The sequence below is a fragment of the Salvia miltiorrhiza genome, chromosome 1, assembly GCF_028751815.1.
Source record: "Salvia miltiorrhiza cultivar Shanhuang (shh) chromosome 1, IMPLAD_Smil_shh, whole genome shotgun sequence".
NCBI classification, from domain to species: Eukaryota; Viridiplantae; Streptophyta; class Magnoliopsida; order Lamiales; family Lamiaceae; genus Salvia; species Salvia miltiorrhiza.
The window spans coordinates 76,549,314-76,577,246 of record NC_080387.1 but is presented as its reverse complement, the minus strand read 5'-3'; the positions used below and the strand labels follow the sequence as shown (position 1 = coordinate 76,577,246).

Here is a 27,933-nt window from a genome sequence, read left to right as displayed (position 1 = left end):
ATTTTTCAAAATATTAGAGTCTGTTTTCCTTTTTCTTTTATCGGGAAAATATATTACGCAACTTTTTAAAAATATTATTATTTCACCTCTTTTGAAGCTGGTATGTTCGATTTTCGGTGCTATATCTTGCAATAAGTAATCGGGTCTCTTAGACTTTGACTTAAGCATAAGACTAAATGTGTATCACATATTATTTCCAATTCTCATGGTTAGTTACGATATACCAAACTCTTTCACTAAAGTTTTGGCTTAAAGAGTAGTGCAGACATACCATTTAAAGAGGCGAAGCTGAGCTGTAGTTCACAGAGACTTGTGATGTTCAAAATTTGTCTTGGAAATGGTCCACTAAGATTGTTGCCACTCATGTCTAATATCTCTAAATTATTAAGATAAACAATCTCTTTTGGAATACCACCTGTGAAATTGTGTTAAATCATGAAAGCTCAATCTGAATCAGGCATAAAGATATGTTACAAATAGTATGACCTCCAAAATCATAAGTATTAGTAGAAAAATAGTTAGTGATGTGCTTTTCCTAATTATATGAAAGTGAATATATCATATGGGCTAAATTGTAAACAATTCCATTTAGATCTATGCAAACTGAGTCAAGAATAGAGAGAGAGAGAGATAATAATAATAATAATAATAATAATAATAATAATAATAATAATAAATAAGATCCCGCCACAGTAATGCATGAGCAATATATCTTGTGATATGGGATTTTAAGGCAAAAAGTATAGATTCATAACTTTTGGTTCGTGAAGTCTACATCGATCCCTTTCAAATTGTTCTCTATATTGTAGTTATTTTTTTTGCATCTTTTATTTTTAATTTATTTTTTAATAAAACTAAAAAAGTTACAAAAAATTATAAAAAACTACAATGTAGAGAATATAATAAAATAACTAAATTTTATTTTTAATTTAAAAATAAGTTAAATAAATTAATATTTTTTCTATTTAAGTTAAATTATTAGTATAAAGACAAGAGCATACCTTTCAAATTGTTCCAACTAAGGTATAATTCCTTAAGCTGTGTGATGTTCCCAATTTCTCGAGGGATATTTCCACCAAAGTTGTTGGATGGCAAGGAAATACTCTCAAGTTGTGTACATTGACCCAAACTCAATGGTATATCTCCAGTAGCGGATCCAGGATTTTTAAATTGGGGGTACGAAAAAATAATTTCATAAACATAAATATAAAAGATATTTTAATGTTAAAAATACTAGTATATCTTAAAACATTGTTCAAAGATAGTTAGATGCAAAAGAAAATTAAATAATTATATATCTAGTTTATCTTCCGACGAGTCTTCATTTTTTCGAAGCGTTTGACGACCTAATCATTAGAAATTTGTAAAAATATATATTTCTCAATGAAAATGACTAAACAATCATTTAATATTTGATCTCCCATGTTATTTCACAACTTATTTTTGACATAAGTCATTCTAGAAAACAATCTCTTCACACTTATAGTGGTAATATGAAGAATCAATACCAATTTAATTAACAAAAATATTAGAGGATAAGTCAGGTGACTTTTTATTTCAATATACCCATATATATTCCTCTAACTCTGTTCGCCTCTCTCTAATTTTTTTTTTTTTTGTGAAATCGTGTCTATGTCTCTCTAATAATTGCGGCTCTCTAAAAATTGCTAAAAATTGTATACGTGTGAATCTTTATCACAGCCGCCACTTTTTACATTATAATGGGCCAAACCGCCAAAGCCCAAATATATTTACAAGGAACACAATAACACACTATCGGTTGGGGGACAAATTTAACTAAATAACTTGAAATATATAATACTACTAGTATTAAAAAAACAAATTTGGGGGTACAGCTGTACCCCCACCGCCCCTTGTAGATCCGCCACTGTATATCTCCCTCCAATTTGTTCCACCCCAGGATAAGTAGTTTGAGTCTTTGAAGGTTGTTATGCGAGCAAATGTCTTTTGGTAGCCGGCCTGATAAAGTATTATGGTATAAAATACACCCTCCGTATGCAAAAAAAAAAAAATATATATATACCTAAATAGCTTCGGCACAAATTTTAAGAATTTTGTTTAAGTGTATTGTGACCAAATTTTACAAACTCCAGACGATATAATCTCACAAATCAGCTTAGATAATAGCATTACGGAAAATAATACTATAACTTAATTTAAATTACAATTTAAAATAATTCCACGTCAAAATACTCACTAGTTTTTTATATTTGGAGACTATAATATATCAAATCTAGATTTAGGTGTATGCCCGATTTTATTGTTAGATTGAGCATCTGAATAAATAATTAGTATTAATAAAGTTGAAAGTAAAATGAGAAAAGAATAAATAAATTGCTTAGCTATATATACATCATGTTACTGAGGAACTGCAGAATATCATTAGACGCAAGAGCCGTAACTTTGCCATTTACCCCAAAATCTACGTTTAAACCGAATGACATTATCAACCAATTTCTAGATTATCAATAGAAATGAAATAGTAAGGGGTCAAACTAGTTAAATTCTCAGTATAGAGATAAGAACATACCTCTCAAATTGTTGGAACTAAGGTCTAATTCCTTAAGCAGTGTCATATTCCAAATTTGTGCAGGCACAAGTCCACCGAAGTTGTTGTCTGACAAGCGAATACTCTCAAGTTGTGGACATTGGTACAAACTCGATGGTATATCTCCTTCCATTTTGTTCCTCGATAGGTTAAGTCGTTTGAGTCTTTGAAGGTTATTGTGCATGCAAATGTCCTTTGGTAGCCGACCTGCTAGAATTACCGTATAAATAAAATAGATTCAACTAATAACAAATTAAGAAATGGATTGAGGAATACAACCATAAAAAAAGTTATGACTCAAATCTAGATAAACGAGTGAAGAAAGATTTCCAATTTCGTGTGGAATGCTTCCTCCGAGTTCCATATCAGAGAGATCTAATTTAGTCACCCTGCTACGACGCGAATCACAAGTAACTCCTATCCATGTGCAAAATGAGGTTCCACTGGTCCAATTATTTTTCAAAATATTGGAAGGATCCAAAGTGATGTGGGATTTGAAGGCAAGAAGTATATATTCATCACTTTTGATTTGAGTTATGTTGTGTGCAGCAGAGAGGCTAACACAAGTAAACAATATGAGAAGCAAAAGAAGGGTTGAAAATGTATCCATATTGTGAGTGCTAATTGTGTGAGAAAACAAGAAGCCTACAAATGCCATTTATAATCAAATCTAAAACAGTTCTTGTGAGCCTAGAGTTTTGGAGACTGAGAATTGCAGAATGTAAATTTTCCACATTTTTTGGAAGTCAATGCAAGTCATTATTTTGTCTCGCCCCAAAATTAATTGACCTAGTCTTGTTTATGCTCTCAATATTGGAGTGTGATTCGGGCAAAGAAGAAAACTCATGAATTTCATGTAATGGAAATATTAGAGTCTGTTTTCTTTTTTCTTTTCTTGAGAAAATATTACACAACATTTAAAAAAATATATATTATTCCACCTCTTTTGAAGCTGAGATGTTTGATTTGTGGTGCAACATCTCTCTCTTCTTTGAGTTGGGGGAATTGTGATTCGTAATCGGATTCTCTCACACCTATGGAATGAAAAATAAATAATTAAATTTCTTAATTATAAACAAATTATTGGGGAGTCCATAATGACATTTTCTATATGGAAATATTGCTTTCAATTAGTATTTTTTTGGACTTGATAATTTTCAAAAATCGATTGAAAGGGAAATATAATTGTCTCCTTCTCCTTCTAACCCTCTATCGCTCGATCCAGAACACACACACACACAAAGAGACACCGTCCCAACCTTCTTCTACAAATAGTATGAACTCCAAAATCATAAGTATATTAGAAAAATATTTAGTGATGTGCTTTTCCTAATTATATGAAAGTGAATATATCTTGTCACATGGGCTAAATTGTAAACAATTCTATTTAGATCGATGCAAACTTAGTCAAGAATAGAAAGAGTGAGAGAGTGAGAGAAATAATAATAATTAAAAATAAATAAATTAATAAGAGTCCACCACAGTAATCATAGCTATATATCTTTATTTTTACCATTTAAGATAGTTTTGTTTTATTCTTATCACATTATAAGAGTGGAATTGGAGCAATCCTACTTTTAAAGATAAAAAATATCTAATCATGCAAAGTAAATGCCCTGTATAATAAAAGTTATCCCCAAAAATGTAAATTTTCCACATTTTTTGAAGTCACTATTTTGTCTCGCCCCAAAATGTAAGTTTTCAATTTAGGAATTAAATTAATTGGCCTAGTCTTCTTTATGCTCTAAATATTGGAGTGTGATTTGGGCAAAGAAGAAAACTGATGAAATTTCATGTAATGGAAATATTAAAATCTGTTTTCGTTTTGCTTTTCTTGAGAAAATATTACGCAACATTTTTAAAAAAAATTATTATTCCACCAATCGAACTTGAATTTGCAATAGTTAATGAACTTCCAATGTCAATTTCAATTAGTATTGTTGATTTGTACCAAAATTTGATGGTCAAAAACTAGTTTTATTTTTGTTGAGAATTTTAACTTGATGAATTATTAAGATTAGGAATGTCAATCGAGCCAACTCACCGGGTTTCGGGCTAGCCCTATCGGATTACGGGTTATTCGGGTGCGGGCTAATCGGATTGAAGATTTTTTTCGGATTAAATTTTTTTAACCTTAACCCTAAATGTTCTTGTTTCGAGCTATCCCATCGGATTAATCTGGCTCAAAAATTTATTTTAAAAAAATTAACTAATATATTTCTTTTGATAATATTACATTTGTAATAAATAAACGCATAAATAAATAATATTTCAGCATCGAGCTACATAATAATTAATATACAAGTCTTAAAGATATAAAATGCAATGTTGTTATCAAATACGTATCATTTTTTAATTTTTACAACTAATCATTACTTTCTAATATTGAATTAAAATACATTTCACAATTTATTTTTTAAAATATCTTATTATACTAATTTTCATAAGCAAAGTAATGAAGTTGAAAATCAAATAATGAGAAAATTTTCATATAATCGAGCGAACACATTTTTTCGGGTCAACCCTATAGGGTTTCGGGTTAATTTCGGGTCGATCCTATCGAGTGCCGGACTATTCAGTTACAGGCCAATCGAGTTAAAAAATTTCATCTCTAACCCTCTCGGATCAACGAATTAATCGGATCAATTCACGAGTTACGGACTGAATTAACATCCATACATAAGATATTATAAACCACATGACTGGGTCTTTAATAAAGTGGAGGTGGAGTGCAAAAGTAGACGTGTGAATAGTGAGTGGTGTGTGACTATCAGCAAAGGAAAAGTAGACTTGTGGAAATTAAGATTTTGAATGATACTAGTATTATGGAGTAGTATATTAATGGAGACGACAGGCACTAGCATAAAATAGATTTTAATTGAATAAAGCAGAAGGCTAAACTAAAGAAATTGATTTTAGGATCAATTTTGTAGTTGGACCAAGTCTTCGAAATCTATGAGAACTTGAGAAGTGCAGCAAACTCTGGCAATTCTCAAATAAAGAATGATTATAATATTACTCATTCCGTCCCATTTAACATGGACACGTCACTAAGACTAAAGGGGCCATGTTAAATGGGACGGAGGGAGTATAAAAGACAAATAATCAATTCTAACATTTCCTATATAATAAGGATGTGTTTACTTTATTTGTAAAATTTTCAGCGGAAAATTATAGATAAAAAAAAAAGATGAGAAAATATTACTCCCTCCGTCTATGAAAGAACTTCCTAGGAGGGAGTGTCACAGGTTTTAAGAAAAAAGTTGTTGAGTGTATTGAGAGTAGAGAAAAAGTTGTTGAGTGTATTGAGAGTGATGAAAATGTGTTATATTTAATATTGAGAGTTGTGAAAAAGTGAAAAGTAAGTAATTATAAGTGGTGGGGTATAGTAAAAAAATATGTAGGAAGTTTTTTTGTGGACGTCCCAAAAAAGAAAGATAGGAATTTCTTTCGTGGACGGAGGGAGTACTATTTTTTTTTCTTTTCTATCATATGTTTACTTGTTTACTAAAGATGAAAAGATGAGACAATGTTGGAAAATATTTTCATACCATTACCCAATATTGGAGAAAAAATGAGTGAGAAAAAGCTGAGAAAATTTCCACCCTACCCAGAGAAAATTTTCTATTGTAGTAAATATGTGAAAATTAAATGGTAGGAAAATGATGAAAATATAAATTTTTCTCCCATTTTCCATCAAAGTAAATGGACCTTAAAAGAAAATTCTGTCCATATTCATGTAAATAAAAATATTGAAATAATACTCATTTTTTATTAATATGCTCTTACATATTTACACGGGTTACATGAAATTTACGTGTAATCAAAATTCGTATAACATGAATTTACACAAAATTATATATTCATTCGGATCACATTGTAAATAAATCCTCTTATGTGAAAATTTTCTTGTAATTATCGAATTTTTGTTGAGGTATTAAAGTTAAAATAAATATTATTTCCATAAGATTGGAATCCAATGAGAATAAATAAATCAATAAAATTTACAAATGTGGTAAATAATTTACCCCCTCCAGAATTCAATCACAGGTCATAATAGAGTTATTTAATCGAAGAATTTGAAGACAGCTATAATTAATTTAACAATTTGAGAGAAAGCTCTTTTCATGATCAGAAAGTTTGAAGAAAGCAAAAAAATATTTTTAGACGTCGAAATTATTAACACGCCAAAGATGAAAACTTTTCGAAATAATTAATTAGGTAATTACTTTAATTGAACTCCCCACGCCCAATTCATCACTAATCCTCTTTTTGGGTATTTGTATGAAATCAACATAATACAACCAAATCATTTCAGTAAAAATTCAGCCTTTTTACTACTGAAAATTTCCACTCAATTCTAATCGCTTTGACAGCTACGAATAAATCTTACAAACAAATTACATTAACGAATTACAGCAAATTAACAAATTAATTTGTTTCAAAAAGTGGTAGAATATAAGTTGATCTAATTTATATGAAGAAGGGGAAGTAGCTCGAATGGAAGAGCCGAACTGCGACAACGGCGGAGGAGAGAATTGGGAGAAACAATATTCAATATTAACTGTAAAACTCTTAATTTAGTTGGCACTATGTATAATTTTCTTTCGATTTAAATCCAATTATAATTATTTGATGACCAAATACTCAAATATAACTCAAACAATTATTTATGTTTCAATTCTGTTCTTAGTTACCGATTTTGACCAATTAATGCTCATATTACAAAAAACTAGGTAAATTTATTTATGAAAAAAAATCAAAACGTAAAAATTGAGTAAGATCTTCATGAATTTAACATGAAAAATATGTGTGTAATTTTTTTTTTTAATATTACTACGTCCATTCGCGATAAATATGGTGTAGAGAGAAGAACATGGATTTAAAGAAAATTTTAAAAAATGTGTATGAAATAGAGAAAGATCCCGTTAAAATTGAATTGTTAATAAATAGTGTGCGAGATGATTTTTTTTTGTAAATATTGAGATAAAAGTAAAAAATTATATGTCCATTAAAAAATCACATTTATTGTGGACAGAGAAAAATGACAAAACGACAACATGGACGAAGGGTCGACCCAACTCGAAAAGTAAGTCCACCAACCCAGCCCAGCCCAATAATCACTTTTGCATACAATCTAGCTCAATGGCCCAATCTAGCTCGGTCAATTAATTTTTGACATTTCTAATCAAATTTTTAAATTTATCATACTAACCATTCACGTGCATTTTGGCCCAACAAGTAGTCGCAAACAACATCAGCGAAAAACGACACCGTAGAGACGGTGGAGAAGAATAGCGAAAATCAGTCCGCCAAGTGTTCGACAAAAAGCCCACATGAAAAAAAATGCTTATCTAATAACGAGACTCCATCACAAAACTATTTTAAATGAGATAAAATTAAACTTAGCAAATTTGAACATAAACAACATTTTATAAACTCAAAAGCACAAACTCACAAGTAGCAATCATAAAACAACAATCTGATGTCTGGAAAAGAACAAAAAAGCAAGAAAGAAAAGCTCATAATATATATTTGTCTTGAATCAACTTCTCCTCTGTGTTGGAGTAGCTCTCTTCCTTGTCTTCTTCTTCTTCTTATTCTTCATGTATGTATATCCAACACCAAAAAAGAATTCTACCAACCATCTTGGCCTTCCAAATCGAATAATCCAACAACCAATTCCAATTCCAACAATGATTCCACATCCATATCCCATCACCACACTTCTCCATCCAAATCCATCATCTTCTTCTTCTTCTGGCCGCATCCGCTGCCCATTCTCCTCGTTGCATTTTCTCGTCAACGGAACTCCACACAATCTCAAGTTTCCCACGTATGAATCATTCTCAAATGTGGAAAATTGAGTAGATTGTGGTATTTGCCCAACGAGATCATTCATTGAAAGGTTTAATTTCTCAAGAAATGTCAAGCTTGTCAATTCACTTGGAATTCCTCCATCCAATTTGTTCGATGACAAGTCCAATGATTCAAGCACACTTATATTTCCAAGAGATGCAGGTATGTGTCCCATGAGATTATTGTGGGACAAATTCAAGTATCTCAAAGAATTAAGATTACCTATGGAATCTGGAATTCTCCCAGAGAAATTGTTGGAGGATAAGTCAATGGTTGTAAAGGTTTGCAACAATCTCTTCAATAACTGATCTAAGCCTTTCAAGGTGATTGTCATCTCCACGAAAGCTTGAAATCGCAAATCATCAATATTGTAACTTTCTTTTTGATTTTCCTTCACATCCATCATTGCTCTGAAATTTTTGAAATATTTTCGAGGTAGAGACCCCACAAATTCGTTCTCTGATATATCTAAAACTTGCAACTTCGGAAATGGAAGGTTGCTTCGTGAAGCCAACGACATGTTACCATCAAACTTGTTAGACTTCAAGACGAGCACTCGAAGCTCAGGAAGAGCTTCCATCCAAAAGGGAAATTCGTCTTGTATTCTATTATTTCCAACATCGAGGCCCATCAGACTTTTGCAATTCATTAAGGATTTAGGTAATCTTCCTTGCAATTTATTACCACTCAAATTGATGGACAGAAGACTACACCCTTTGATAAATATTGATGGAATGGGGCCACTAAAGTAATTTGCATTTAAATGAAATATGGTCAATGATTTGCTCAAGTTTCGAAAGCATTGCGGAATTGACCCTTCCAAACTGTTATTTGGGAGAAGAAGAACCTCAAGGGATGTCAAGTTGCATATGGAGAATGGAAGCTCACCATTTAATTTGTTGGAAGAGAGATCTAGCGACCACAAATTTGATAGATTCCCAATGATGGATGGTATTGGACCTGAAAGTTTGAGAAGTCAACAATCTGGATACATAAAGAAACATGGCAATGAAGAAATACATTTTATGCACATGAAGTATTTTGATAGAAATTAAATTACCTCTTCTATTCTTATATCACTCATGCATGTCTCGTATATTCAATGGCATCTTAATTTAATATAGCATTTGCTAACATTGATCCTTAAAATTAATAGAGTTACAATATGGTTGGAAACAACAAATCCAACTATTGTTAAAGTATTTAGTTAATTAAGCACGAGCTAATTAAATGAGAACAACCTAGCAAGTTGAGAAATCAAAGATTCAAAATTAGATAAGTCATCCTTTTCTATTTCATATTGCACATGGAGTGACAAAGGAATTAGACAAATCGTATAGGCAAATTTCCTTGCAATTTATTAACACTCAAATTGTTAGACTAAAAAATACACCCTCTCATAAATATTTGATGGAATGGGGCCACTAAAGTGATTTGCATTTAAATGAAATATGTCCAAAGATTTCCAAACTGTTATTTGAGAAAATAAGAATTTGAAGGGATGTCATGTTGCACATGGAGAATGGAAGCTCACCATTTAATTTGTTGGAAGAGAGGTCTAGGTCCCACAAATTTGATAGATTCTCAATGGTGGATGGTATTGGACCTGAAAATTGGATAACCCTTCATATAAATCACTTTAAAGATAGAGATGTAAAGCACTCAGATCTTTTGACACAAATTAGCTAAGTCATACAATTCGAAAAAAAAGTGTTTTCTATTTTTTTCTTTTATTATTAATATCATTCGTGTTCTATTTCATATTGTGCATGCATTGGCAAAGGAATTAGAAAAATAGCATATCTTATCTTACCAAAAGTAAAATATAAAAAAGACTAGTTCAAACAAAAATGGCTAAAGATCCGATCAAGTTTGTAAAGAAGTTATATCAAGTTGCAGATGGTGAATGAAAGCTCACCATTTAATTTGTTGGAAGAGAGCTCTAGCGACCAAAAATTTGATAGATTTCCAATGGTGGATGGTATTGGACCTAAAAATTGAAGAACCCTTCATTTCAATCACTTTAAAGATGGAGCATAGTAAGAAAGACATTTTGTTTTGTAATTGAAAATATACACTGAAACTTTATTATTTGCTAAATGCCTCTAAAGTATAAATCAATTAGCAATGCACACAAGATATTTTGTTACAAATCTTATATTCCCTGTATCACGAAGACACACCAAGTATACTTGATGACATCATAATTTAACAAATCATCTGCTAACATTGAGAAAATAGAAGATCCAGTATGGCTGTAAACAGAAAATCCAACTATTGTTCAAGTATTTAGTTAATTAAGCATGAGTTAATTAAATGAGAACAACCTAGCAAGTTAAGAAATCAAAGATTCAAAATTAGATAAGTCATCCTTTTCTATTTCATATTGCACATGGAGTGACAAAGGAATTAGACAAATCGCATATCTTATATGAACACATGTTAGGCAAATTTCCTTGCAATTTATTAACACTCAAATTGACTCAAAAATACACCCTCTCATAAGTATTGATGGAATGGGGCCACTAAAGTGATTTGCATTTAGATTAAATATGTCCAAAGATTTCCAAACTGTTATTTGAGAAAATAAGAATTTGAAGGGATGTCATGTTGCACATGGAGAATAGAAGCTCACCATTTAATTTGTTGGAAGAGAGGCTTAAATACCCCAAATTTGATAGATTTCCAATGGTGGATGGTATTGGACCTGAAAATTGGAGAACCCTTTATATAAATCACTTTAAAGATAGAGATGTAAAGCACTCAGATCTTTTGACACAAATTAGCTAAGTCATACAATTCGAAAAAAAAGTGTTTTCTATTTTTTTCTTTTATTATTAATATCATTCGTGTTCTATTTCATATTGTGCATGCATTGGCAAAGGAATTAGAAAATAGCATATGTTATCTTACCAAATGTAAAATATAAAAAAGACTAGTTCAAACAAAAATGGCTAAAGATCCGATCAAGTTTGTAAAGAAGTTATATCAAGTTGCAGATGGAGAATAGAAGCTCACCATTTAATTTGTTGGAAGAGAGGCTTAAATACCCCAAATTGGATAGATTCCCAATGGTGGATGGTATTGGACCTAAAAATTGAAGAACACCCTTCTTTTCAATCACTTTAAAGATGGAACATAGTAAGAAAGACATTTTGTTTGTACTTGAAAACATTCGCTGAAACTTTATTATTTGCTAAATGCCTTTAAAGTATAAATCAATTAGCAATGCACACAAGATATTTTGTTACAAATCTTATATTCCCTGTATCACGAAGACACACCAAGTATACTTGATGACATCATATTTTAACAAATCATCTGTTAACATTGAGAAAATAGAAGATCCAGTATGGCTGTAAACAGAAAATCCAACTATTGTTAGAGTATTTATCTAACTAAGCATAAATTAGTTATATCAGAAGAAGCGGCCAGCTAGCTAAGAAAACAAAATAAGCTAAAAATCTAATCAAGTTTTGCAAGCGTTTCTTCGGAGTTCTGGATGGAGTGGAAGCTCACCATTTAATTGGTTGGAAGAGAGATCTAGCCTCTGCAGATTTAATAGATTCTCAATGGTGGATGGTATTGTACCTGAAAGTTAGTAGCAAACCTTCACAAGAATTACTTGACAGATAATTTGAAATATCTTTTCAACAAATGCATCTAAAACCAACAAATTTATGTAATGTTCCGCCTCATTTTTTTAACACTAAACTGATTTATAATTGAACGAAAGATGGCCAAAGATTTGCTAAAGTTTTCATAACATTATGGAATTTCTTCACTACAAGAAATACATTGATTTGATTATAAGTATTAGAACACTATATTTTATGGCTCATTTTTGTTAATTTGGATACATTATTAGGTGAATATTAAATGGTAATTGTTGAATCCAAATAATTTTGACTCGGTTCAATTTAGTCTTGGCAATGAATCAATTAAGTGGGCCCTCATGATATTTACAAATTGTTTTTCAGTTGTTAAAATAAAATTAAAAATTCATTTGTTTTTAATCAAAGCATACAGTTTATTGCTAAAAGATTAATGTACAAGAATTTATATCTAACCTATTCAATGCAGAGCCATATATAGTTAATCTAACCAATCTAAAATCATAATTAGTACTAGAAAATTAGTTAGTGGTGTGCTTTTTCTAATTATATGAAATTGAATATATATATTGTCATATGGGCTAATCTCTAAACCGTTCCATTTAATTAGATCGATGTAAACCGAGTCAAGTATAGAAAATGAGAGAGAAATAATAACAATTAAAAATAAATAAATAAGAGCCCACCACAGTACATGTTTTTATGAGACGGACGATAAAGGAAAACTATGCATGTTATTATGGGAGAGAGAGTATATATTATATCTCAAACCCAAAACGAGAAAAATAAATACTAATAATTATGACAAAATGGTAAATTAACATTTTTGAGCCTCGGAAAAGCCTCCAATCATCTTTTCTCATATGATGGATATAACTGTAAAACAATGCAAAGCTTGAAAAACAAAGCATGAAATTGAATGACGTTATCATCAATTGATTTCGAGATAATCAGTTAAATTATTAGTATAAAGATAAGACCCAATTTCTTAAGCTGTGTGATGTTCCCAATTTCTCTAGGGACATTTCCACCAAAGTTGTTGAATGACAAGTCAATACTCTCAAGTTGTATACATTGACCCAAACTCAATGGTATGTCTCCCTCCAATTCGTTCGAGTACAGGCTAAGTAGTTTGAGTCTTTGAAGGTTGTTATGCGAGCAAATGTCTTTTGATAAGCGGCCTGATAAAGTATTATGGTATAAAATACACCCTCCATACACAAAAAAATATATACCTAACTAGCTTCGACACGAATTTTAAGAATTTTGTTAAGTGTATTAATTGTGACCAAAATTTACAAACTTCGGATGATATAATCTTACAAATCAGCTTAGATAATTGCAGTGTACAAAAAATAATAAAATATAATTTAAATTACAATTTAAAATAATTCCCTGTTGAAATACTCACAAGTTTTTTATATTTGGAGACTATAATACATCAAATCTAGATTTACGTGTATGACCGGTTTTATTGTTAGATTGAACATCTGAATAAAGAATCAGAAGTAATAAAGTTGAAAGTAAAATGAGAAAATAATAATTAAATTGCTTAGCTATATATACATCGTGTTATCGAGGAACCGAAAAATATCATTAGAGGCAAGAGCCGTAGCTTTGCCATTTTCCCCAAATCCTACGTTTAAACTGAATGACAATATCAACCAATTTTTGGATTATCAATAGAAACGAAATAGTAAAGTATCAAATTGTGGGGTTAATTCTCAGTATAGAGATAAGAACATACCTCTCAAATAGTTCACACTAAGGTCTAATTCCTTAAGCAGTGTGATATTCCAAATTTGTGCAGGCACAAGTCCACCGAAGTTGTTGTGTGACAAGCGAAGACTCTCAAGTTGTGGACATTGGTACAAACTCGATGAAATATCTCCTTCCAATTCGTTCTCCGATAGGTCAAGTAGTTTGAGTCGTTGAAGGTTATTGTGTCTGCAAATGTCCTTTGGTAGCCGACCTGATAGGATTACCACATAAATAAATAGAATTTTGGAGAATATTAATTTACAAGACAAGTCAATTGCAGAATGTAAATTTTCCACATTTTTTGGAAGTCAATGCAAGTCATTATTTTGTCTCGCCCAAAATGTAAGCTGTCAATTTTGGAATTAAATTAATTGACATTCTTCTTTATGCTCTCAATATTGGAGTGTGATTCGGCCAAAGAAGAAAACTGATGAAATTTCATGTAACGGAAAATAGTACGCAATATTTTTTTAAAAAAATATTATTCCACCTCTTTGAAGCTGATATGTTCGATTTGTGGTGTTATTATATCTTGCAATAAGTAATTAAAGTAAACACGAAATATCTCTTTTTCCTTTTTCTTTTTTTCTACAGAAATCTCTTTTTTCTTTGAGTTGGGGGAATCGTGATTCGTAATTGTATCTCTCACAGTCATGGAATGAAAAATGAATAATTAACTTTCATAATTATAAACAAATTATTGGGGAGCCCACAATTTCTTAAGCTGTGTGATGTTCCCAAACTCAAGCTGTGTACATTGACCCAAACTCAATGGTATATATCTCCCTCCAATTCGTTCGAGTACAGGCTAAGTAGTTTGAGTCTTTGAAGGTTGTTATGCGAGCAAATGTCTTTTGGTAGGCGGCCAGATAAAGTATTATGGTATAAAATACACTCTCGGTATGCAAAAAATATATACCTAAATAGCTTCGACACGGATTTTAAGAATTTTGGTTAGTGTTTGTTAAGTGTATTGTGACCAAATTTTACAAACTCCAGATGATATAATCTCACAAATCATCTTAGATAATTGCATTATACAAAAAATAATACTCCCTCCGTCCACGAAATGAGTACCCATATTTCCTTTTTCGTCCGTCCACGAAATGAGTACCCATTTCCCTTTTTGGCAAGTGTACCCCACACAACCCTTTAATTAATACTCTCAAAAAGTGGGACCCTTAAACTATTCACACTACACTCCATACATTTCTTAAAACCCGTGCCGTCCACAAATGGGTACTCATTTCGTGGACGGAGGGAGTACCATAATTTAATTTAAATTACAATTTAAAATAATTTACCGTCGAAATACTCACTAGTTTTTTATATTTGGAGACTATAATACATCAAATCTAGATTTAGGTGTATGCCCGATTTTATTGTTAGATTGAGCATCTGAATAAAGAATCAGTATTAATAAAGTTGAAAGTAAAATGAGAAAAGAATAGTTAACTTGCTTAGCTATATATACATCATGTTACTGAGAAAGTGCAAAATATCATTAGAGGCAAGAGCCGTAGCTTTGCCATTTTCCCCAAAATCTAAGGTCTAATTCCTTAAGAAGTGTGATAATCCCAATTTGTGTAGGCACATTTCCACCAAAGCTATTGTGTGACAAGTCAATATACTCTCAAGTTGTGGACATTGGTACATGACAAGTCAAGTAGTTTGAGTTTTCGAAGGTTATTATGTGTGCAAATATCCTTTGGTAGCCGACTTATAAGATTACCGTATGAATAAAATAAATTCTTCTAACGACAAATTAAAAAATGGACAACCATGAAAAGAGTTTCCACTTATATCAAGATAAACGAGTGAAGAAAGATTTTCGTTTTCAAGTGGGATGTTGTCTTCAAGTCTCATGTGAAAAAGAGATTCCACTACTCCAATTATTTTTCAAAATATTAGAGTCTGTTTTCGTTTTTCTTTTATCAAGAAAATATATTACGAAACTTTTTTTATAAAAAAATTATTATTCCACGTCTTTTGAACCTGGTATGTTTATTTTCGGTGCTATATCTTGCAATAAGTAATCGGGTCTCTTAGGCTCATGGAATGACAAATGAATGATTAAATTTCTTAACTATAAAAAAATTATTGGGGAGCCCAATTACATCTTCTATATGGAAAATTGCTTTCAACTATTTTCCTTGGACGTGATGATTTTCAAAAATCGATTGAAAGGGAAATATAATATTCATCTCTTACACGATGGGCAATAGATTTTGACTTAAGCATAAGACAAAATGTGTATCACATTTTGTTTAGGATTATCTTAGATATTTAAAAATAACATAAGTAAAATTTTAGGATATCTCAAGACCTTCCTAAATACTATTATGTGAGCTAATATCCCATTACAAGGGTGGGACTGAAAAAAATTCAAATAATTAAAATAAAAATATTTATACATCTTATCAATTATGAAATGTAAATTAATGTTGTCCAACTATATGAAATTAATTGAATATAAGTATCTCTTGTGATATTTTGAGTTCTTAACGTGATCTTTCAAAACTTGTTGAACCTATAATGCTAATTAGATTTGACATCAAAATCCGTTGATTCTCAAACCCCAAAACGAGAAAAATAAATAATAATTATGACAAAATGGTAAATTAACATTTTTGAGCCTCGGAAAAGCCTCCAATCATCTTTTCTCATATGATGGATATAACTGTAAAACAATCCAAAGCTTGAAAAACAAAGCATGAAATTGAATGACGTTATCATCAATTGATTTCGAGATAATCAGTTAAATTATTAGTATAAAGATAAGACCATACCTTTCAAATTGTTCCGGTGAAGGTATAATTTCTTAAGCTGTGTGATGTTCCCAATTTCTCGAGGGACATTTCCACTAAAGTTGTTGTCTGACAAGTAAATACTCTCAAGTTGTGTACATTGACCCAAACTCAATGGTATATCTCCCTCCAATTTGTTCTCCGATAGGTCAAGTAGTTTGAGTCTTTGAAGGTTGTTATGAGAGCAAATGTCTTTTGGTAGGAGGCCTGATAAAGTATTATGGTATAAAATACACCCTCCTTACGCAAAAACTATAAATACCTAAATAGCTTCGGCACATATTTTAAGAATATTGCTAAGTGTATTGTGACCATATTATTATATGAAAGTGAATATATCATAGAGCAAATATATAAAACTGGCCACTTTCATATTGTAAAGATAAAAAATGTCCACTAAGATAAAAATGATAAAAACTATCCACTTTGTAGTTGAAAAGACAGAAATACCCTCTCTTAAATACATGTACTCTCTCTTTCTCTCTCTCATTCTCTTCTCTCTCCCTCCACGCATCTTTCTCCTCTCTCATTCTCTTCTCTCTCTTTCTCCATGCATCACCGTCGCCGACCTCCGCCGCATCTTCCCCATGTGCCCGGAGCTCCTCACCTCCTCCTCCACCGCCGTCCGTGCCACCACCTTCCTCCTCCGTGAGGCCCGCACGCCGCCGACCTCCTCTACGTCGTCCACCGCCCCCTGCCTCATCGCCTGCGGCGTGGAGTGGTAGATCTAGGGTTCCAGACTATCTTCATCTCCATCGCCGCACAACCACCACCACCGCGGCGCCTCTTTCTATCTCTCTCTCTCGATTCTGACTTGGAGAGCTTTGCCAACAACAACGGCAGATCTGGACAACGATCGACAGATCTGGACATTTTGGAGCTCGTCACCACTCTCTTCCAGACCACCGGCAGCGCCGCCGCCAACTCCGGCAACGTCAACATCACCTTCGACCTCCCCTCCAGCGTCGCTGGTTCAAATTCGGCAGGTCGGCTTGTGGCCGTGCCACCGCTGGGGTTCAGAGATGAGGGGGGGCGACGACGGTGGCGGTCTGTGACTGGCGACGTCGGGAATCGAAATTGGAGGCGGCAATTTTCGATCTAGGGCTGAGTGGCGGAGAAGTCGAAACGACAGAGCTAGACGACGCCGTTCTCCCCTCTGCGTCTTTGTTTCAGTCGTAGTTTGGAAGTTTCCTTTCGTTTCCAGAGATTATCCGGCCTGGAAACCCTAGGTTTGTCTGCAACAATTCGCACTGATGTTGATTGATGTCGTTTCCTCTTCTTTAATTCTAATTTTAGCTTGTTGATTGAGTTTTGGGATTTTGATTTATTTTACGTTTTTCTACATCTTCTTGTGTGATTGTCTATGGTTTCTTTTGCTGTTTGTTATTAGATCTGTTGATGTTTGAGGGAGCTTTTTAAGCCTTTAATGTTGGTTGTTGCTTAAGCAAGCTTTTTTGTTGGAGAATGAAACATTTATATTTTCAATCTCGTTACATTCCTATAATATATTCTGCATTTGGGATTGATGCTTCGGAAATGTCGAGTTGTTTGTTATCTTTTGCAATCTCGTTACATATTGTAGTGGCATATGTTCAATTGTGATGCTAGAAGATCTTGAATTGGCTGTTAGGAGCTTCGCTGAAGATTTAATGTTCTTGAATTCACAACGTAATTTTCTTGAATTCACAACTTAATGTTTTCAAATTCACAACTAGATCTATGAATTCACAACAAGCTCGATGAATTCACAACTTAGTGTTCTTGAATTCACAACTAGCTCGATGAACTCACAACTTAATGTTCTTGAATTCACAACTAGCTTGATGGACTCATAACTTAATATTCTTGAATTTACAACCAAATCTATAAATTCACAACCAAAATAAATTATAGTTTTAATTGTGAATTCAAGTTTTAAAAACTTAAATTTACAACTACTTGAATTCACAAACAAAAGAAACTCTGGTTGTGAATTAAATTCTGGTTGTGAATTCGACTGATTGTGAATTCACAACCAACATAAATCTGGTTGTGAATTTAATTTTGGTTGTGAATTCGACTGGTTGTGAATTCACAACCAATAAATCTGGTTGTGAATTTAATTTTGGTTGTGAATTCGACTGGTTGTGAATTCACAACCAAAAAATTCTGGCTGTGAATTAAATTTAGGTTGTGAATTCGCAACCAAAAAATTATGATTGTGAATTCGATTGTGAATTCACAACCAGTGTGAATTCACAACCAAAAACTTTTGGTTGTGAATTCACACTGGTTGTGAATTACGGGATTTTTTAAAGGGTTGATGTAAAGTGGACATTTTTTTAATTTTTAATGTGAAGGGTATTTTGGTAAAAGTGGACATTTTTTATGTTTTTTATTTTAGTGGACATTTTTTATCTTTACAATATGAAAGTGGCCATTTTAAAAATCCACTCTATATCATATGGGCTAAATTGTAAACATTTCCATTTAGATTATCGATGCAAACTGAGTCAAGAATAGAGAGAGTAATAATAATAATAATAATAATAATAATAATAATAATAATAATAATAATAATAATAATAATAAATAAGAGCCCACCACAGTAATGCATGAGCAATATTTCTTGTGATATGGGATTTTAAGGCAAAAAGTATATATTCATAACTTTTGGTTCGTGAAGTCTACATCCCTTGCTAAATGTTGATGGAAATGCTAAGGCCACTAAACTAATTTGTATTTAAATGAAAGGTGGCCACAGATTTGCTAAAGTTTTCATACATAGCATTGTGGAATTGCTTCTTCCAAACTCTTCTTTGAGAGAAGAAGATATTTAAGGGCGTTTACTTTGAAGGATTAGCCTTGATTATTTTTTTCATTTAAGTTAATTTTGCTTTATTCTTATCCCATTAAAAGAGTTGGATGGGAGCAATTCACCTTTTAAAGATTAAAAATACTCAATCATACATTTTATTAATCATGCAAAGTAAACAACCTACATGGATAAATCTATTTTGATATAAATTTATTTGCCATCCAAATCTATAAAGAATAGATATAGCTATTGATAAGGCTTATAAATAAATATATTCATCCAATAAATTATCTAATAAAAGTAATGAATTAATAGATGTTTTAAATAATAGATTATCAATTAAAATAACATTAATTACACGTACAACAACGTACGTGACATTCCAAAGTTGTCTTGGTAATCTTCCGTTAAATTTGTTGGAACCCAAGCCTAATACCTCTAAATAATTAAGATAATCAATCTCTTTTGGAATGTCACCTCTCAAACAATGTCAAGTTCAAAAATTATGTTTGATTATAAAGTATAATGGTATATCACGGATAGTCGCAAAATGCAAAAAAAAAAAAATACTATAATCCAAATTTCATATATAGATATTGTTGGAAATCCTTGACATCATCTAATGATACGCAGCGAAAATAACATTCAAGGAAAAAATCTAGATTTACAATTGAATCATGTGTAGAGATTACAAACACACAACAATTAGAATAACTTACTTGTTGTGTAGCAAACAATCTTGTAGCAATTATTCTAGCAATTCCTGCAGTTGAATCCACTACTATGGTATCCACGTATATTGCAGATTCGATGCAGGAACAATTCCCGATGTACAATTCAATCTTCGAAAGCTAGGAAATCTCCGATTGAATTCTATAGTGCTCTAAGTGTTTTCTCTCTTGTGTTTTCACGTGTGTTCATCTCACAGACAAAAGAAATATATTCCTAATCTTATAGGAATAAGACACGCCTGTAAACCCTAGGTTAAACAGGCCAGGCTTTTCTTTTGTCTCCAATTAATTAATCCAATAGTCCAACTATTTACTAATTAATTAAAGATTATTAGAATATATCAAATATATCCTAATCTAGTCCATATATCTTTCAATCTCCCACTTGGACTAGCATTAGATTAAACACCAAGCACTATCTTTGCACCCTTGAGCGAATCAACAATACACATAAAGTGTGACCCAATAGGCCTCCATTATCGTCGATAATCAAATTAAAGTCTACACAAAACTCCTAGACTGCGTTGTGTAGCGAACTCGATATATGAAGAACGTTTACGTGGATTCTGTAAACAAAACCTTTATGCGAAGATATAGTAACATCCTTTCATTCATGAACCACTCGATAGAGCCTAGAATTTGCCATTGTGTCTTTCCAATAGCTCAATCAATTTATCTCATCTTTATTAAATGACCCCCATCGATCATGTTCAACCTTTAAAGTTCGAACATATCAATTGCACTGACCAGTGACTCAACGGTCAAGTAATATAGAGAAACTGAGTGTTCTTCTCGAAATGTTAATCAAGGAATGAATCCTATATTGGCACAACTACCACCTCCCCTTATATCCCGATATATCCCGATATTGGCACAACTACCACCTTTCTTTACGTGGATTCTGTAAACAAAACCTTTATGCGAAGATATAGTAACTTCCTTTCATTCATGAACCACTCGATAGAGCTTAGAATTTGCCATTGTGTCTTTCCAATAGCTCAATCAATTTATCTCATCTTTATTAAATGACCCCCATTGATCATGTTCAACCTTTAAAGTTCGAACATATCAATTGCACTGGCCAGTGACTCAACGGTCAAGTAATATAGAGAAACTGAGTGTTCTTCTCGAAATGTTAATCAAGGAATGAATCCTATATTGGCACAACTACCACCTTCCCTTATATCCCAATATACCCAACACAAGCCGTATCTACCCCTTTGGTTGGAGTGCAAGCATTGTACTTGGTCAAAGTACTATACCATTCAATAAGTAAGATAAGTATTGCCCTCAAGTCAAAGGACTGTTACAATCTCCACACACCAATAATCATAGACACCAAAACAAATGATATATTGGTAGGGTATGCCAATACTCTCTAAAGTATCCATGCATCTATCACGAGTATCTAATTTCTCATAGTCGTGAGAACAACTACATTCTCTAAGAATGTGATACAGATCGCATGCCAACTTATAACATATCATCAATATCCCAATCTTGATGATCCTTAGTTGGGGCTCTTTAAGAGTTATACTTTATTGCTAACCTCCCACTAAATTAGCAACAATATTAACTCATGGGAACATTTAATTGAATGAGAACAAATAATCAAAGTAATCAATCATCTATGAATGCTTTAGAAGCTATGAATGAGCCTTGGCCTTGTAGGAGTACTTTATTGTCTTAGCTTCTAAAGCATGAATGAGTGTTAATGCTTTAGAAGCTATGAATGAGCCTTGGCCTTGTAGATCAGAGCAAACACTTGGGTGTAAATACTCTTGAACGAAAAGGATGGGTTGCTCAGACAATTATGATGGACGACGCGTTTTGCGCTTACACAAAGACTTATATTTAGTGGGGATTTTGCATGTGATACTAATTGCTTATATTTAATATCCAATATTAAATAGCAAAAACAATTACTGGGTGCCGCCTACTTAGGCATACGAAATGCGGACCACACATATTGGGTGCCGCCTACCCACACATAGTAACGCGGACTACATATACAGGGCGCCGCCTACCCAAGCATTAAAGCGGTCTCTAACTACTATAGTTAAATAATAAGCATACAATCAAATAACATGCTTATCACAAAACAACAGAAAATCTCTACGAATAAAATTCCTTAATCCAATTAAAATTTTATTCTCCAATTAAAATATGGGTTAATCAATTCATATTAATTCCAAATTAATACTCCAACATTATTATTTCAAAAATAATAATTTTATATAATAATTCAAAATTAATATAAAAACTCATCAAATATTATTATTTCAAAAATAATAATAATTCATGATTTATAAATCAAATCAATGAATTAGTCAATTTATATCAATTCCAAATTAATATAAATATACATTCAATATTATTATTTCAAAATAATAATACTAAATAAAATTCATTAATCTAATTAATTTATATTAATTTCAAATTAATATAAACACACAATGATTATTATTATTTCTAAAATAATAGTAATCAAGATTTATTAATCTAATTAATAAACTTAATTATGAAATTGGGATTAATATTATTAGTTCTAAAATAATAACATTTTTTTTTTAGTTTCAGCCCAACTATGGGGCCTTTAATAGAATTAAAAAACCAGGTTCAGCCCATTAAAATTGCAGCCCAGCAGTAGCTGCCCAACGAAGCCCAGCTAGGGCTTGCAAAGGATTTGCAGCAGCCGCTGCTTCTGGTTTCTCAGCCCGCCGCGGACACTCGAAGCTGCGACGCCGACGACGGTCATCTCCATCTCAAGCCGCCATGGCTCCGGTGACCAAGTCACGCCGGAACAAAGCTTCATCGTCGCGGTTCAAGACCGCAAATGTCTTGTCGATGGATAAATGTTCGCCGCATCTGCAACAACTTCCGGTGGTGCAGTCTCGCTCCCAGTGGCGGTATCGACGGTGGTGGGCTATCTGGCGCAGCACACAGGCATGCTCCGACTGCGCCACCGCACGGAAAACACCTGCGCATAGGAGGAGCTTGCAGCCGGCCACTCAGAGCGACCGCAGATTATGCCACCGCCTAGCGGTGGTTGACGGCTATGGTTTTCCGGCAATGATTTGAACCAGTTCGTTAAAACCATGTTGCCCAGCAAAATTTTAAAGACTAAATGCAACTCCACAACGATTAATCCCAAATTCAAGATTCAAACCCAAGTTTCGAAATATGAAGAACATGTTGCCCAGCAACAGAAGATCCCGTTTCAAAAATCTCAATTCGAAAACTGTCCAAGACAATTTCAAAAATAGATTTCGAGGATCAAATTTTTAATTAACCCATGATTAATTAGAACATAATATCAATTATAAATCGAGCCTCGGGCTCTGATACCACTGTTGGAAATCCTTGACATCATCTAATGATACGCAGCGGAAATAATATTCAAGGAAAAGATCTAGATTTACAATTGAATCATGTGTAGAGATTACAAACACACAACAATTAGAATAACTTACTTGTTGTGTAACAAACAATCTTGTAGCAATTATTCTAGCAATTCCTGCAGTTGAATCTACTACAATGGTATCCACGTATATTGCAGATTCGATGCAGGAACAATTCCCGATGTACAATTCAATCTTCGAAAGCTAGGAAATCTCCGAATTCTATAGTGCTCTAAGTGTTTTCTCTCTTGTGTTTTCACGTGTGTTCATCTCACAGACAAAAGAAATATATTCCTAATCTTATAGGAATAAGACACGCCTGTAAACCCTAGGTTAAACAGGCCAGACTTTTCTTTTGTCTCCAATTAATTAATCCAATAGTCCAACTATTTACTAATTAATTAAAGGTTATTAGAATATATCAAATATATCCTAATCTAGTCCATATATCTTTCAGATATACGTAAAGAAAAAGAATATAAGACCCCCATCATATCACATCGAGCTCTTGTGATATTTTGAGTACTTAGCTTGATCTTTCAAAACTTCTTGAATCTGTAACGGTTATTAGATTTGACATCAAAATACGTTGATTCTCGAAGAATATTGTGAAATGGCAAAAAATCAAAACTGTAAACTAGAAAACCGAATTTATATATATATATAGAATGGTTCAACAGAGAAGCTAAATATATATTGTGGAGAATAGAGAATTCGTAAAATAAAAATGAACAGATCTATAATTTTAATGAACAGATCAATGTACCACATGAACAGCAATTTGCCAAGGGTTCGAATCCTGCTGGTGGCGAGTTTTTCTTTATTTTTTCTAAATACGACTGTTCATTACTTATGTTGATCTGTTCGTAAAATATATAGATTTGTTCATGATGAATAAAAGGATAATTATCTGTTGAACTCAACCCTATATTAATATATATTATATCTCCAACCCCAAAACGAGAAAAATAAATAATAATTATGACAAAATGGTAAATTATGTAAAACAATGCAAAGCTAGAAAAACAAAGCATGAAATTGAATGACATTATCATCAATTGATTTCGAGATAATCAGTTAAATTATTAGTATAAAGATAAGACCATACCTTTCAAATTGTTCCAACTAAGGCGTAATTCCTTAAGCTGTGTGATGTTCCCAATTTCTCGAGGGACATTTCCACCAAAGTTGTTGTCTGACAAGTTAATAATCTCAAGTTGTGTACATTGACCCAAACTCAATGGTATATCTCCCTCCAATTTGTTCCACCTCAGGCTAAGTCGTTTGAGTCTTTGAAGGTTGTTATGCGAACAAATGTCTTTTGGTAGGCGGCCTGATAAAGTATTATGGTATAAAATAAAGAGTCAGGGTTTTTTTTAGGACAATAACTTGTGTTGATTTGGAAATTAGGACAAAAAATTTTGGACTTGTAAAAATAGGACACTAATTTTTTTTAGAGTAAAATAGGACACTAATTAATAAGCGTCGTAAAAATAGGACATTTCTCGGCCGATAATTGGCCGAAAAATGTCCTGCGGATGCAACACTTATAAAATACACCCTCCTTACGCAAAAAGTATAAATACCTAAATAGCTTCGGCACGGATTTTAAGAATTTTGTTAAGTGTATTGTGACCATATTATTATATGAAAGTGAAATCATATGGGCTAAATTGTAAACAATTCCATTTAGATTATCGATGCAAACTGAGTCAAGAATAGAGAGAGTAATAATAATAATAATAATAATAATAATTAAAAATAAATAAGAGCCCGCCACAGTAATGCATGAGCAATATATCTTGTGATATGGGATTTTAAGGCAAAAAGTATATATTCATAACTTTTAGTTCGTGAAGTCTACATCCCTTGCTAAATGTTGATGGAAGTCTATATCCATTTATAGATATACGTAAAGAAAAAGAATATAAGACCCCCATCAGATCACATCGAGCTCTTGTGATATTTTGAGTACTTAGCTTGATCTTTCAAAACTTCTTGAATCTGTAACGGTTATTGTGAAATGGCAAATAATCAAAACTGAAAACTAGAAAACCGAATATATATATATATATATATATATATATATATATATATATATATATATTATATCTCAAACCCCAAAACGAGAAAAATAAATAATAATTATGACAAAATGGTAAATTAATTAACTTTTTTGAACCTCCGAAAAGACTCCAGTCATCTTTTCTCATACGATGGATATAACTGTAAAACAATGCAAAGCTTGAAAAACAAAGCATGAAATTGAATGACGTTATCATCAATTGATTTCGAGATAATCAGTTAAATTATTAGTATAAAGATAAGACCATACCTTTCAAATTGTTTCCATCAAGGTGTAATTCCTTAAGCTGTGTGATGTTCCCAATTTCTCTAGGGACATTTCCACCGAAGTTGTTCCATGACAAGTCAATATTCTCAAGTTGTGTACATTGACCCAAACTCAATGGTATATATCCCTCCAATTTGTTCCACCTCAGGCTAAGTAGTTTGAGTCTTTGAAGGTTGTTATGCGAACAAATATCTTTTGGTAGGCGGCCTGATAAAGTATTATGGTATAAAATACACCCTCGGTACGCAAAAAATATATACCTAAATAGCTTCGACATGGACTTTAAGTATTGTGAAAAAAAGTGTTTGTTAAGTGTATTGTGACCAAATTTTACAAACTCCAAATAATATAATCTCACAAATCATCTTAGATAATTGCATTATACAAAAAATAATACCATAATTTAATTTAAATTACAATTTAAAATAATTTACCGTCGACATACTCACTAATTTTTTATATTTGGAGACTATAATACATCAAATCTAGATTTAGGTGTATGCCCGGTTTTATTGTTAGATTCAACATCTGAATAAAGAATCAGTATTAATAAAGTTGAAAGTAAAATGAGAAAAGAATAATTAAAGAGGTGGTCTCCCGTGAAACTGGTTTAACGGTGAAATCGATTTTTCGAATGACATTATTTTAATATACAAATAACACTTTAATATTTTCAATGACACTACTTCAACATACAAATGACACTTCAAAATATTACAGTGTCATTTATATGTTGAATTAGTGTTATTGTGAAACCGGTTTCACAATAAAACATATTTTACATGAGTTTTTGTGATAATTAAATTGCTTAGCTATATATATACATCATGTTACCGAGGAACCAAAAAAATATCATTAGAGGGAAGAGCCGTAGTTTTGCTTCATCAAAAAAAAAAAAGAGCCGTAGTTTTGTCATTTTCCCCGAAATCTACGTTTAAACTGAATTATCAATAGAAATGAACATATATACCTCTCAAATTGTTGTCATGAAGGTATAATTCCTTAAGCAGGGTGATATTCCAAATTTGTGTAGGCACATGTCCACCAAAGTAGTTGTCTGACAAGTCAATACTCTCAAGTTGTGGACATTGGTACAAACTTGACGGTATATCTCCTTCCATTTTGTTCCTCGATAGGTTAAGTAGTTTGAGTCTTTGAAGATTATTGTGACTGCAAATGTCCTTTGGTAGCTGACCTGATAGAATTACCATATAAATAAATAGATTCTACTAACTACAAATTTAAAAATGGAGAGAGAGGAATACAACCATGAAAAGAGTTTCCACTCATATCAAGATAAGCGAGTGAAGAAAGATTTCCAATTTCCTGTGGAATGCTTCCTTCGAGTCCCATAGCGGAGATATCTAATTCAGTCATCCTGCTACGACGCGAATCACAAGTAACTCCTATCCACGTGCAAAACGAGGTTCCACTGCTCCAATTATTTTTCAAAATATTGTGAGGATCTGAAGTGATGTGGGATTTTAAGGCAAGAAGTATATATTCATCACTTTTGATTTGAGTTATGTTGTGTGCAGCAGAGAGGCTAAGACATGAAAACAATAAGAGAAGCGAAAGAAGGGAAAATGGGGAAAATGCATCCATATTGTGAGTGCTAATTGTGTGAGAAAACAAGAAGCCTACAAATGCCATTTATATTCAAATCTAAAACAGTTCTTGTGAGCCTAAATGTGTATCACATTTTCATGGATAAATTAAATTTGCAATATTTAATGGTACGTGAAATTGAATCACACACATGTATGTTAACATTGATCATTAGAGGAAGAATCATTGTGAAATTGAATTTGCAATATTTAATGGTTCGGTATCGCGATAATCACTGAATAATAATTGCTTAATCTAATTGTATTAACTTTTTGAAGGTTTATAATTTTCAGAAATTGATTGAAAAATGATATATATATATAGTTGTTTCCATTTGAAAAAGGGATTTAAGCATAAGACCAAATGTGCATCACATATTTATAATACAGTGTACAAGTGGTGTTCAAAACCCACCAATTAATATAGTGGGTTT

General features: G+C 32.3%; 1 protein-coding gene across 1 annotated transcript in view; it reads right to left on the bottom strand.

Moving 5' to 3' along the window:
* The window catches only part of LOC131013987 (LRR receptor-like serine/threonine-protein kinase EFR), a 66,266-nt gene extending 38,700 nt beyond the window's left edge, over positions 1–27,566 (bottom strand). The window contains exons 1-2 of the mRNA XM_057941927.1: positions 27,161–27,566; positions 2,552–2,776 (exon numbers count right to left, since the gene is read on the bottom strand). Of these exons, the coding sequence (XP_057797910.1) occupies positions 2,552–2,776; positions 27,161–27,545 (610 nt within the window). The 5' untranslated portion in view covers positions 27,546–27,566. The remainder of the gene's footprint in view (positions 1–2,551; positions 2,777–27,160) is intronic.
* Between the last annotated feature and the right edge of the window lie 367 nt (positions 27,567–27,933).